General features: G+C 40.7%; 2 protein-coding genes and 1 long non-coding RNA gene across 4 annotated transcripts; 2 read left to right on the forward strand and 1 right to left on the reverse strand.

The window, feature by feature from the left end:
* Positions 1-864, reverse strand: LOC138210786 (uncharacterized). The gene is made up of 3 exons (XR_011179282.1): positions 778-864; positions 183-447; positions 1-89 (listed from the first exon to the last, which is right to left on the reverse strand). It is a non-coding gene; the product is annotated as an uncharacterized lncRNA (long non-coding RNA).
* Positions 865-1555: 691 nt separating this feature from the next.
* On the forward strand, positions 1556-2699 carry LOC138210697 (zinc finger protein 233-like). Its single transcript, XM_069169989.1, has 2 exons — positions 1556-1686; positions 2071-2699. The coding sequence occupies exons 1-2, from the start codon at positions 1662-1664 to the stop codon at positions 2697-2699; spliced, it is 654 nt and encodes a 217-aa protein (XP_069026090.1). The 5' UTR covers positions 1556-1661.
* Positions 2700-6707: 4008 nt separating this feature from the next.
* LOC138210770 (immunoglobulin lambda-like polypeptide 5) lies at positions 6708-11154 on the forward strand. 2 transcript variants are annotated; one of them, XM_069170082.1, is made up of 6 exons: positions 6708-6945; positions 7039-7843; positions 7967-8402; positions 9990-10298; positions 10415-10489; positions 10725-11154. In XM_069170082.1, the coding sequence occupies exons 3-6, from the start codon at positions 8285-8287 to the stop codon at positions 10856-10858; spliced, it is 636 nt and encodes a 211-aa protein (XP_069026183.1). In that variant the 5' UTR covers positions 6708-6945; positions 7039-7843; positions 7967-8284; the 3' UTR covers positions 10859-11154. The 2 variants fall into 2 exon arrangements, with proteins under 2 accessions (XP_069026183.1, XP_069026184.1); XM_069170083.1 differs by lacking the exons at positions 6708-6945; positions 10415-10489 and having other exon boundaries at positions 7210-7843.
* Positions 11155-13563: the final 2409 nt, after the last annotated feature.

The raw sequence follows: 13563 nt of genomic DNA on the forward strand, positions 1-13563 counted from the left end.
TTGTTTACAGCTGAATGAGACTTTGTCTCCAACTTTCCTGGTCAGAGTTAAATCATCCTGAATGAGCTCTGCTGCCATGGCAACCAGCGCTGTGGAGACACGGACGGACAGATGAAGGTCAGCGTGACGGCGTTAGTTAAAGGTGAAGTTTGCCGGCTCCCGATTGGCTGGAAAACACTCACCTGAACACAGACAGCACAGAGCAGCAGCCGGGAGGAAAAACATTTCGTTTCTTCGGTGCGGCGGCGTTTCCTTCTGGTGAACCTGGAGAGAAGTGACGCTCCGACGCAGCCGAGGACGAACGAGGACGAGCCGTGAGAGACCAGACGAGGGACACGTGGTTTCTAACAGGTCCTCAAAACCCTCCCATCAGCCCCTGCAGCACAAAGATAAGACTGCTGCTGCTGATTGACAGCTCGGCTGAAGCTGCTCGTGCGGTTTCATCGTCTGGATTTGAAAAAAAAAGAAAAAAAAAATCTGGGTCACATGATGCAGAAACACTGAAAAACATTCAGGTTGGTGGTGAGTTTATAACACGGACTGTTATCTGATGTTTAAAATACAAAACTACAAATCCTCACAGCTCCTCAGAAACTGATTGAACTGATGGATTTAAATTTATTTAATAAAGTAAATTAAATTCTATTGATTTGAATTCTTTTCTCTCTTCTGACATCACAGATTTTGATCGTCATGTTGTTCACGTTGTTTCCACGAAACAAATATTTTCCCTCAGATTCAGTCCGACATGTTTCAAACTTTATAATCTGCTCTCACATTTTAAATAAAGTTCTGTTTTGATTTATGAGTTCGTGGAAACGAAGCCGTCAGAGATTCTGCTGGAAACAGAGTCGACTGCAGCTTCTTTTCTTTTTTTTTTGTCTCCTCCACCTTCCAGCTGATGTGAAATTCATCTCCAACGAGTCGTCTGGATCTCGTTGTACTTGCGGTGACTCGCCACAAGATGGCGCCGCCTCTCTTTGCTTCTTTATTGAAGACACAGACGGCAACAAAAATCCTCCTGATGATAAAATATCAGTGTCGCTGCTCATTCTGTCAAATCCATCACATAAACCCAGCGGAAGTTTCAGCTGGAAGTTGTGAGGTTTTACATTTAAAGGGATAGTTTCCTCACAAATGTTCCAGTTTTGAATGAAAGCATTTAAAATCGGAGACAAATATTTTCCCCCAGATTCAGTCTGACCAATAGAAACTCCCGTCTCCAGCGTTGGCCCCGCCCACTACATCCAACTTAACCTTCAACAATGCTTTTGACTTGAGAGTGAAGGTTTTAAATTTGCAGCCAAAAGAATTCTAGTTTCACGAGCAAAATTGTTCATCTGTGACCAAAACTAACAAAACTTTAAGAGCAAATTTGTTGGCAATGCAATAATTTTATTCTCAGTTTATATATATGTTTTACTTACAAACTTGATTTGTGATTGCAGTGCCAGAAATTTGCTTTTAAAACTATTATTTTATTTGCTTGCATAATAAAGACACAAAAATGCCCTTCATAGATGTTAATGTTCTCCAGCAGATGGCAGTAGCGTCAACAAGATCTCAATGAAGGCCGCTGTGCTCCTTTACAACAGTTCGGTCGACCCAGTCGACCCAGCGAGACCGTTGGGACGGACGTTAGAAACGCAGATACTCAATCGATGCTACTTTTATTTGTATTTTCAGGTAAGAAAATGACTAAACACTCGCATTAAGTTTGTTCTTGTTCGATATGCCGTCTGGTACGTTTGGTTGTCCAAGACGGGACTCGTGAATGTCCGTAAGTCAAGGAGATAACCGGTGAAACTAGATGATCCTTTCATGCTAAAAACAAGACCGACTAGATTTAAAATGTAAATCTAAGATTATTTTACCCGGTTACACCGTTTTCTAGTCTAAGACTAGAAGTAAAAATCATTTGATGTCAAAAAGGCCTCTGGCCAGCTGGAAGGTGGAAGAGGTGAGAAAAACAAACTGACATCAACATGCACTACAGAACAACAACAACAACTGTGTGTTTTTCTGTCTTTACGTTAATAATCTTTTTCTCGCGTCTTTTCGTCCCTCCAGACGTCCCACAGCAACATGTCTGTCAGGAGGAGGAGGAGTTTCTCTCAGACCTTCAGCTCTGGAACGAGGAGAGGAACTCCGGTTTGGACCAGGAGGAACCAGAACCTCCGCAGATCAAAGAGGAAGAGGAGGAACTCGGTCGGGACGGAGAGCAGCTCGTTCTGAAGCTGGAGACGGAAACCTTCACGGGGACTCCAACTTTTGAGGAAAGCGACCGCAGCGACCCGGAACCGGACAGCGATCGCAGCTTTCTAGTCGCCGAGAGCCGAGATCAAAAAGGAGGCCGGCGCGCAAAGGCCGAGATGAAGCCGAAGAAGAGACGCCTCAGGAGCAACGCAGACGAGTCGGTCGCGTCCCAAACGGGTAAAAAGCCTCTAAAATGTGACGTTTGCGGAAAGCGCTTCGACTACAAGTCCCACACGGACAAACATCGGAGGATCCACGCGGGCGAGAAGCCGTACTCGTGCCAAACGTGCGGGAAGCGCTTCACGCAGACGGCGCACGTGAAACGGCACATGACGATCCACACGGGCGACAAGCGCTACGCCTGCGACACCTGCGGCAAACGCTTCACCCAGACGTCGCACCTGAAAAAGCACACGAGGACTCACGCGGGGGAGAAGTCGTAGCGACCTGGGGAACTTTTTCTCTACCGGAAGCGCTTATGAATCATAATGTTATTTATTTTATTTTTTTCATGAAACTTTTATTTTTATTTTTTTTATTATTAAATCAGGTTTCAATCTGTATCAGACTGCACAACCCGTGTAAGGTTGTCTTGATTGTGGAGGAATCTTTAGCAGAAAGCTCATTGCATTTTTACTTTTAACAGTTCTGCATCTTTTTTTTTCTTCTTTTTTTTCCACTAATAGTGTTTTTGGAAAACGTCACGTTAAAAGTCTTCACTGATGCGAACGCGTGGAAAAACGTTTACAAAGAAAAGGGGAAGTGTTAACGTTGCCATGGTTGCGGCGAGTTACACTTTGGGATTTTATGGTGCGTTCATAATAAAAAGTAAAAAGACACATTTTGTTGTATTTATTTTTTAATGTTATATCTATTTCTAAATCGCTGTATTCCTCAGACAAATAATAAACTTTGTAGTTGGACTACTTTTAGTCATTTTATTTAAAAAATGTTAAGATAAAAAAAAAATATTCTCAGTTTATATATGTTTTCCTTAAAAACTTGATTTGTGATTGTAGTGCCAGAAATTTGCTTTTAAAACTATTATTTTATTTGCTTGCATTATAAAGACACAAAAATACCCTTCATAGATGTTAATGTTCGCCAGCAGATGGCAGTAGCGTCAACAAGATCTCAATGAAGGCCGCTGTGCTCCTTTACAACAGTTCGGTCGACCCAGTCGACCCAGCGAGACCGTTGGGACGGACGTTAGAAACGCAGATACTCAATCGATGCTACTTTTATTTGTATTTTCAGGTAAGAAAATGACTAAACACTCGTATTAAGTTTGTTCTTGTTCGATATGCCGTCTGGTACGTTTGGTTGTCCAAGACGGGACTCGTGAATGTTTTGTTTTTATTGTTTTTTTTTATCACTGTATGATATTTAGATGAAGGTCAGTGTTTTAGTTTCCTGTCTGTTCCAGTGACAGAGAAGCTGATCGTGTGACCTTCAGGAACATGTTACATATTCCACAGTAAACCTGCTCTGTGAAGGATTTTAACTGCTTTCATTCATAACTGGAACATTTGTGAGGAAACTATCCCTTCAAATGTAAAACCTCACAACTTCCAGCTGAAACTTCCGCTGGGTTTATGTGATGGATTTGACAGAATGAGCAGCGACACTGATATTTTATCATCAGGAGGATTTTAAGTTAAAGGTCAGACAATGGACCGTAATTTTTCCACGTTTCTGGCTGGGGCCATTGTTATTGTTTACTCTCGTGATCAGCTGATCGCTGAGTAGGCCCCTACTGCTGCTGCGAGGCCTGAGATCCCGGACAAACTTCTGAGAAGACGTCGGGGTTGCAGAGCTGGAGCTAAGCTGAAGGCGAAAAGGAGGAAATATAAACCAGCGGTACCGGAGATCTTAATGGGGAACGTGAGGTCGTTGGCCAACAAGACGGACGAGCTCGGCGCTGGTAAAGACCCAGAGAGAGTACCGGGAGTGCAGCATCATGTGTTTCACCGAGACGTGGCTGCACTCACATCTCCCGGACCACAGCGCGGCCGTACCCGGCTTCAGGACTGTTCGGGCGGACAGAGACGTTGTTCGGAGTGGCAAGAAGAAAGGTGGAGGGATTGCAGTCTATGTGAACGAGAGGTGGTGCAATCCCGACCACGTGTGTGAAGGAACGTTTCTGTATCCCGGACATTGAACTTCTAGCCGTGGGGATGCGCCCGTATTATTTGCCGAGGGAGTTCACGTCCGCCATTGTTATCGCTGTGTACGTTCCTCCATCAGCTGACGTAGAGGCAGCAGTGGACACCATCTACTCCACCGTGTCCAAACTGCAGACTAAGCATCCCGGTGCATTTTTGGCAGTTACTGGAGACTTTAACCAGTCTGGATAAAGTACTGCCAACTTTGCACCAGTATGTTAACTGCCCCACAAGGAACAATAAAACTCTGGACTTACTGTATGCTAATGTCATGGATGCATACAGTACTACTGCCCCCCCCCCCCCCTTGGTAGATCAGACCACAACCTGGTCCTGCTGACTCCCCAGTATGTTCCCCTGGTGCAGAGGCAGCCTGTGACCACCAGGACTGTGAGGAGGTGGACACAGGAGGCTAAAGACGCCCTGCAGGACTGCTTTGAGTCCACGGACTGGGATGTGCTGTGTGGACCACATGGGGAGGACATCAACAGCAGGACGGACTGTATCACAGAATACATCAAATTCTGTGAACACACCACCGTACCATCCCAGACTGTACACTGCTTCCCCAACAATAAGCCGTGGATCACCAGTGACCTGAAAGTTCTTCTTAATAAGAAGAAAGCAGCCTTCAGGTCTGGGGACAGGGAGGAGCTCAGGAGAGTGCAGCGCCACCTGAAGGAGAAGCTCAGGGAGTGCAAGGACTCCTACAGGAGGAAGCTGGAGGCCAAACTCCAACAGAACAACGTGAGGGAGGTGTGGACCGGTATGAAGGAGATTACTGGGTTCAAGGGGAGAGAGAGACAACCAGGGGGACCACAGTTTGTCCGTCTGGGCAGTGTGCTGTCTGATACGGTGGTCAGTGGTACTGGAGCTCCTCAGGGAACTGTTCTGTCTCCTTCCTGTTCACCTTATACACAACTGACTTCCAGTACAACTCAGAGTCCTGCCATCTGCAGAAGTTCTCTGATGACTCTGCAGTGGTCGGTGTATAAGGGATGGACGGGAGGACGAGTACAGGGCAGTAGTGGAGGACTTTGTGGAGTGGGCGGGAAGAAATCACCTGCTCCTGAACGTGGCCAAGACCAGAGAGATGGTGGTCGACTTCAGGAGGAAGACGACGGCTCCACAACCGCTGAGAGTTCTGGGAGAGGAGATGGACATGGTGGAGGAGTACAAGTACCTGGTGTCTCCATGACAACAGACTGAACTGGAAGACCAACATCAACGCTGTCTACAAGAAGGTGATGAGTCGACAATTTTTCTTGAGGAAACTTCGATCCTTCAATGTGTGCAGCAAGATGTTGGAGATGTTCTACCATCTGTTGTGGCCAGTGCTTTGTACTTCACTGTGGTCTGCTGGGGGAGCAGCATTGGAGCCGGTGACACCAACAGACTTAACAAACTGGTTAAGAAGGCCGGCTCCATCGTCGGCTACAAACTGGACAGCCTGGAAAAGGTGGTGGAGAGGAGGATGTTGAACAAACTATTGTCCATATCGGATAATCCTGTCCACCCTCTCCACCACCTGCTGCAGGGACAGAGGAGCACTTTCTCCAAAAGACTCCTCCAGCTCCGCTGTCACAAGGACAGATACAGGAGATCATTCCTGCCGACAGCAATAAGACTGTACAACAACTCACCTCTGGCAAAATCCATCACATAACAATAACACTGTTGACTGTGTGTCTTGGTTTGTTTGTATATAATATATATAGATATATACTGTACTGTATATACTGTGCTTTTTATATTTTGTATTTTATATTTTTTACTGCTATTTACTGCTATGTTATTGCTTTTCTATTACTCTATTCTATTTTATTCTATTATTTTATTCTATTATTTCTCTTATTGTCTTATTGCTTCTGTATGCTGCTGTAGCGAAAAAAATTCCCCTCAGGGATTAATAAAGTAAATACCTACCTACCTACCTACCTACCTACCTACCTACCTACAACACCATTTCCAATACATTTCTTAATTTGAAATACACCAAAAATTACAATCTAAACACATTAATTACATATGAAGTTAGAAAAGAGAAAATAATTCAATTCAATAGAATTTAATTTACTTTATTGAATCAATTTAAATCCTTCAGTTCAATCAGTTTCTGAGGAGCTGTGAGGATTTGTAGTTTTGTATTTTAAACATCAGATAACAGTCCGTGTTATAAACTCACCACCAACCTGAATGTTTTTCAGTGTTTCTGCATCATGTGACCCAGATTTTTTTTTCTTTTTTTTTCAAATCCAGACGATGAAACCTCACGAGCAGCTTCAGCCGAGCTGTCAATCAGCAGCAGCAGTCTTGTCTTTGTGCTGCAGGGGCTGATGGGAGGGTTTTGAGGACCTGTTAGAAACCACGTGTCCCTCGTCTGGTCTCTCACGGCTCGTCCTCGTTCGTCCTCGGCTGCGTCGGAGCGTCACTTCTCTCCAGGTTCACCAGAAGGAAACGCCGCCACACCGAAGAAACGAAATGTTTTTCCTCCCGGCTGCTGCTCTGTGCTGTCTGTGTTCAGGTGAGTGTTTTCCAGCCAATCGGGAGCCGGCAAACTTCACCTTTAACTAATGCCGTCACGCTGACCTTCATCTGTCCGTCCGTGTCTCCACAGCGCTGGTTGCCATGGCAGCAGAGCTCATTCAGGATGATTTAACTCTGACCAGGAAAGTTGGAGACAAAGTCTCATTCAGCTGTAAACAAACTGACCAGTGTTATAGTGATCTGTTGTGGTACCAGAAGAAAGAAACAGAAACATTCAGAGCGATTCTTGATCTTAATTGGGTCAATGGAAAAATATATTCAAGGTACAATCATCCTCAGAAAGATGATTTCTCTTCAGTGAATAAAGGGAACGGCTGGGAGCTGCAGATCCAGAACGTTAAACTCCATCATTCAGCCACCTACTACTGCTCCTGTTATAAGTATTCGTACCCACAGTGAGAAATGATCCCTGCAGCCTGAACAAAAACCAGCAGATGTCAAACAGTGTTTGTGACAGGAAGAGAGCAGTAAACCACAGCTCAGGTTCACATTTCACCTCCATCTCACAAACAGACTGAGCTGAGGGAAGTTTTTCTTTACTGCTGTCAGAACTTATTTTACATTTATTTCATTTTGTTTTCAGCAGCTTTCAAGATCAATATTTTTGTTCTCATTTTTATTTTCTGAAGTTAAAGAACCATTAGTTGGGTTAAAATGTCAAATAAAAAGTGCTGAGTCAGAAAAGTGACGTAGTTTTACATCAGAGTCTGTGACTATATTATTGAACACACAGGCTGCATCTTCTGTAAATATAAGTACTTTAAATCTTATTTTTTAGCGACAACCATAACGGGAGTCTTTATGTTTTCAGGTTCCTTCACCGACACGTGAACGCGATATCTCAAGAATGCCTCCAGAGAACTTCTTCAAACTTGGTACAAACGTTTACCGGGCTAAAGGATGAATTACAACTTGATTTTGGTGGTCAAAGGTCAAAGTTAATGTGACCTCATGTCTTTCCTATCCCGTCATCCCATTCTTGTCACTTTGAATTTCAGAACGCTTTGAAGGAATTTCTTCAAATTTGGATAAAATCAGCACCTGTACTCAAGGATTTTGGGGTCACAGGTCAAAGGTCAAGGTCACTGTCAGTTCACTTTGACCCATCCTCATGAATATAATATGTCATGAATGCCTGGAGGTAGTTTCTTCACATGTTGCACAAAGGTTCACTACATCAACGATAAACTGACTGGAAGGTCAAAGGTTGAGGTCAAAGGTCAAGGTCACTGTGACCTCACGTCCATCTTATCCATCAGAAGAAGAGACAGTCATGTTGATATGAACCTGAAAGAAACACATCATGGAGCTGAAATATGACACTTTGGACTCGTTCACTTCATCTGACACGTTCAGCAGAAGACAGGTTTTTGTATCAGTCTGTTTCACTGTGTGTTTGGATCTTTGGCTCTGGAACTAAACTGTATGTAACAGGTAAGAACAAACATTTATTTTGCTTCAGCTATTTTATTGTAGAAACTGAAAATGTGTTTAAAGTCAGTTTCTGCTGCTTCGGGCTTCACAGGTTATTTTTTTTTTAACAGATAGCAGAGAATTCATCTTGCAGACATTGTTACATAAGAAAAAATCTATAATCTCTGAAAATATGTTTGAATCTCCCATAACAACTAAATCTTTTTATTTTTCTCTGCGTGAGAATGAAATTATCCACAAAAAGTGACATTTTAGTTTTGTTAGGAATATTTAGTGTTTGATTATCTGCGTAGTTCTAAATCATCACTTGACTTTTGAAAACAATATGAGATTTATGGTAAATTTAATTGAATATTGTATTGTTCTTTTAAATGTATAAGAAAGTACACGTTTTAAATCATCGTGTTGGATAGTTAATGAATATCTTAATGAATATTTAACTGTTTAATCATCTCAGTAGTTTTGTGTCATCTCTTGATGTTTTGGAAAAACAAGATATATTTTATTTATTATATATACATATATATATATAGTATTTTGTGTTAAGTTAAAATTTCGTAAAAACAATTATGAAACAAAACTACAAAAAGTAAAAAATGTAATCAATTGTCAATTAGTAGCTTAATTGTTAATATTGAATCCTGTTGGTACTAATAAAGTAAACATTTCTGTTAATTGTTTTGGACAGATAATTAATATCTTAATGAATATTAACTGTTTGATCATCTCAGTAGTTTTGAGCCATCTCTTGAAGTTTTGGAAAAACAAAATTATACTTTATTTTAAATTTAAGTTGAAGTTTAATTTTTTTAAAAGAATTTTTAAGAAAACTATAGATATATATTAATTTTGTCGGATAGTCAATAAGTAGCTTAATTGTTGACGTTAAATTCTTGATAATTATTTGTTACATGAAGGTACAACTTTAATGTGAAAATACATGAATATAAAAATGTAATAAATATATATGCATTTTAAAAATATATATATTTGCAAATATAAAAAGGTGATATTTAAATGAACACATTTTATTCCGTGAATTTTCATTTTCAGAATAATGTCTTACAAAACAATACTTAAAATTGTTATGAAATATAATTATCTAAACTGTATTGGTGTTTTGATGTGTTTAACAGTTAAAGTTAATGGTGGTAAATATTTAAAGTGCAACACAATGTTTTAAATCAAATAACAATGTTTCTCTCTTTAGAGGCAACTATGGAAACTTTTATGTTTACCTGCATATTGAAGAAATATTTTCCATTGATTTCATGTAAATTCAATTATATATCATTAAGTTACATTAAAGTATTTGTTAAAATAATAACCGTGCAAATAAAGCTGTCATATGATTTAATTATTCAAACATTTTCAGTCTTCTACATGTGACACTTGAATACATGAAGTGATGATTGTGTCTGATATGAAGGTGAACACAGTATGTAGTGAACTTTGTGCTGTATTGATGAGTAGTTTCTTGATCAGAGTCCATGTAGTTTCCAGGATCAGACTGAATGCAGTGCTGGAAGCTGCTGTTGACTGTGTCACTGTGTGTCTGTGCTGCTTGTTGCTGCTGTCAAACTTCAGATAAGCCGGTGGTGAAGCCGGAGGTAATCATGTACCCAGCAGCATGCAGAGCCCACCTGGAGGGGAGGACCTTCCTGCTGTGTCTGGCCTCAGCCATGTTTCCTCCTGAGGTCCAGTTCTCCTGGAAAAGACAGAACAAGAACGACTCGCTGAAGGAGCCTCTCTCTTCTGAGGGAGAACAGCTGGAGCTCAGAGAGCCGGGACGCACCGCCTCCATCAGGGTGGTTGATCAGGATGATCTCCACACCTTTAAATACCACTGTTACGTCAAGCATAAGTGGGGCACAGTGGAGGTCCAGACAGAAGAAGGTAATGATGGCTTGGTGACTGTGTTCAGCAGGGATTCAGCTTCACGTGGAGACTCTGTCAAAGAGGACGGACATGTCTCACTGCAGCTCCAAACATCTGTCTCCATTTTATTTCAGAGGTTCCAGCTCCAGCAACCACCGATCCTCCAGAGACAGAACCAACAGACCCTCCATCTGTGCAGCAAGCTGACTGTAAGATCACCTGCTGTCGGTGTAGGGGTCATATTAAAGCTTGGTCAGGTCCTGAAGGGTCTTTGAGCTTTCAGTCAAACTGTAGTGGACACGTGTCTTCTTGTAAAACTGGTTGTCCCGCCAGGAAAAGTTAAAGCGACATAAAAATGAATGATATCCCAAAGAAATGTATATATTTGAGCAGACTGTGGAGAGATGAATGACCTGTCTGTCTGTCTTTCTGTCTGTCTGTCAGTGTCCTTCCAGTCTCTGCGCAGGGTGAAGCTGCTCTGCGTGTTGTACACAGTGCTGATAGTGAAGAGTCTGGTGTACTGCTGTGGACTTTCTCTGATGACGAGCCTGAGAAACAAGAGACCGTCCACCAACTGAACACATGCTCACTGACTGTTTTCTGCTCGTCTTTTACCACCAACAAATATCATCAACTCATCTAAATTTGTAACTTTGATCAGTGTTCAGAAATCTTAAAATGGGACTAGTGTGGTTGGTTGAAATGTGGAGTTAGATACAGTTGGAGAAGTTTGACTTCAATTTAATTCCAAGTTTAGACGCTTTATTTGCTGCCTTGTTGATGTTTTAGCACTTAATATTTCTTTCGTCTCGATCTTACTTTTAATTATGCTCAGCGTTGTAGGTTCCTCTCATTTCTGCAGTACAATATTCTCTATAAACTGAAATATATCATTGTTGTTGTTTTTTAACTATGCTTGTAGTAGTTTACTGTGATTGTACGAAAATGATCTCACATCCAAAACTTAAGTAAAAAAAAAAAAAAAAGGCTGATACGGATCTCACTCTTTCTTTTGTCTTTTCAAACAGTTATTCTATACATACAAAAACATAAATACACATAAATCTTTAAAATTATTGTCCCTCTGCTCTGAGTGTTATTTTCTAATTTAATAACGAAGAAAATTCAACTATTATCTGTCAGGTATTTTTAACAGTATATCTCTCGTTTTTCATGTAGTAACCTCAATTAGGAATAAATCAATTATATTTTCTAACTTCACAAAATTAAGTTTTGAAGAATTTTTGTAAATGATATAAACTGTGAACAATCACAGCCTCAATAGTTTAACTCTGATTTTAAATAACATTTAATACATTCTCACAGAATGTCCCGAAGAAAATCTAAAAGAATACAAATAAAAATAAACATCAGGGTCAACAACGTTAAATACAGATCTTCGTTTAGTTTGGTTGTAGATTATCTTTTATAACTGTATTACAGTGCGGATGTAAACCTCTACGCTGATGACACTGTTGTTTACACGAGTGAACAAACAGCAGGGGGATGAAAACATGATGGGTGGTTTTAATCTTTTCATGAATTAGTTTCATTTAATATATTCATGCAACACATTTCAAAAAAAGGGAAACACAAACTGGCAATAATGTTTTATAGGAAACTAATGACAACACTATTTCCAATACATTTCTTAATTTGAAATATACTAAAAATTACAATCTAAAACATTAATTAAATATGATCTTTCCATAAATGTTTTAAAATATGTTTGTACGTTATGGTCTTTTCTCAAAATGTCTTGATAAACTGTGATTTTGACTCAGATCAGAAAAACTCTATGACATAAAATAAACACCGACCTCATGAACTCTACTTTAATTGAGATTTACTGCAGCTTTGTAACTTCCATTTACACTGTGAATACAGATCAGATACAAAATCACATCAGTGTAGCATTGATCCCAAATGAAGCGAAAATGACTTAATAAGCTTAAAGATATATTATAATGCCAGAATCATGTGACACGTCATGAGTGAAACACAGACGGCTACAGCGGTAAAAAATAAACATAAATTTCCCGGAGAGAAGTGGGTCAAAGTGTGTAGTGAGGTGAATTAATTACATTTTATTGGATTAAACTCACTAACATGTACAAACTCTTTTGATGGGTTAATTTCAATGTTTTTATAGCACCTAAAATAATGAGACCCGAAGTGAACCAACACCGAACAAGTTGCAGGTTTTGTTAACGTGTGAAACGTCATGACTTGTTTTTCTCTGTGGTTTGTGTTTCTGGTGAAAAGGCCGGGCTCACTTGGACTATTCCGCCACACCCCCTCGGAGTGGTACGTTCCATCTCTCAGGTGTGAACCAGCTCACCTGTGCAGGGCAGCTCTCCCCTGCAACAATATGCTGGAGGTGGTAGTCGTGAATGTGTGTTACAGCGTTTGAAGACTTCATGTGTGCGTCCTTTGACATGTAAGTAGTGATGGTGAGATGAAGCCTCATGAGGCATCGAACCACTTCAGCCAGTTGGTTCGAGAAAGGGTTCATTTCTCGAAGCTTCATGTGAACACGAAACCACCTACTGGCCAAGTGTATAATCACAGGCAGCTGTATCTGAACCACATGTGATGCATTGAATTTTTGTGTCTGTTATGGCTGTTGGGAATGACTATGAATTACAAAAATGCATGACCAAATAATTTCTGTACATAAATTATCACATATGTGCAAAATAAAATATTTTTTGAATATATTCTGTGTGTGTAAATTTTCCCAAAATGGTAGTATCTGATGATATGGCAGGTTGTGTAATCATGTTTTTCTGTCACTTTAGGAAAATGGCATGGGCTTAAGCAGGCAGAGGACAGTGGAAGTGCTTGTGGAACTAGGAAGAGGGGACTGAATATGCTTGTGTAACTTGGACAATGATGTACAGGACAGGGGACATTTTATTCATTTTCATTCAGAAATAACAGTTTCTCAACAGTTTTTGGTTTTAAACGATTCCTTTTTTTTAACACAACCTCTCCGGCCTTTGAAAACACCCTTTCACAGGGTACAGAAGATGCTGGCGTGCACAAAAACGCAAGAGCAAGTCTATATAAATTTGGATACAGTAATTTTTGCCTCTCCCAGTACTCCAGAGGGTTTCCAGCCTGCTTATATTTGGCTCTGAAAGGTAGTACTGGACCTCCACAGTGGCATCTGCTGTCACATTTTGAGTCTTCCGTGCCTCCATGACGCTGGTGTCTAAACGATGCCACAGTTTGCTACCTAAGAGGAAACCACAGATCATGTTACTAAGTGTTCTCATAG

The sequence above is a fragment of the Embiotoca jacksoni genome, unplaced genomic scaffold, assembly GCF_022577435.1.
Source record: "Embiotoca jacksoni isolate LCO1_2020_lvr unplaced genomic scaffold, fEmbJac1.0.p SCAF_48, whole genome shotgun sequence".
Taxonomy (NCBI): Eukaryota; Metazoa; Chordata; class Actinopteri; family Embiotocidae; genus Embiotoca; species Embiotoca jacksoni.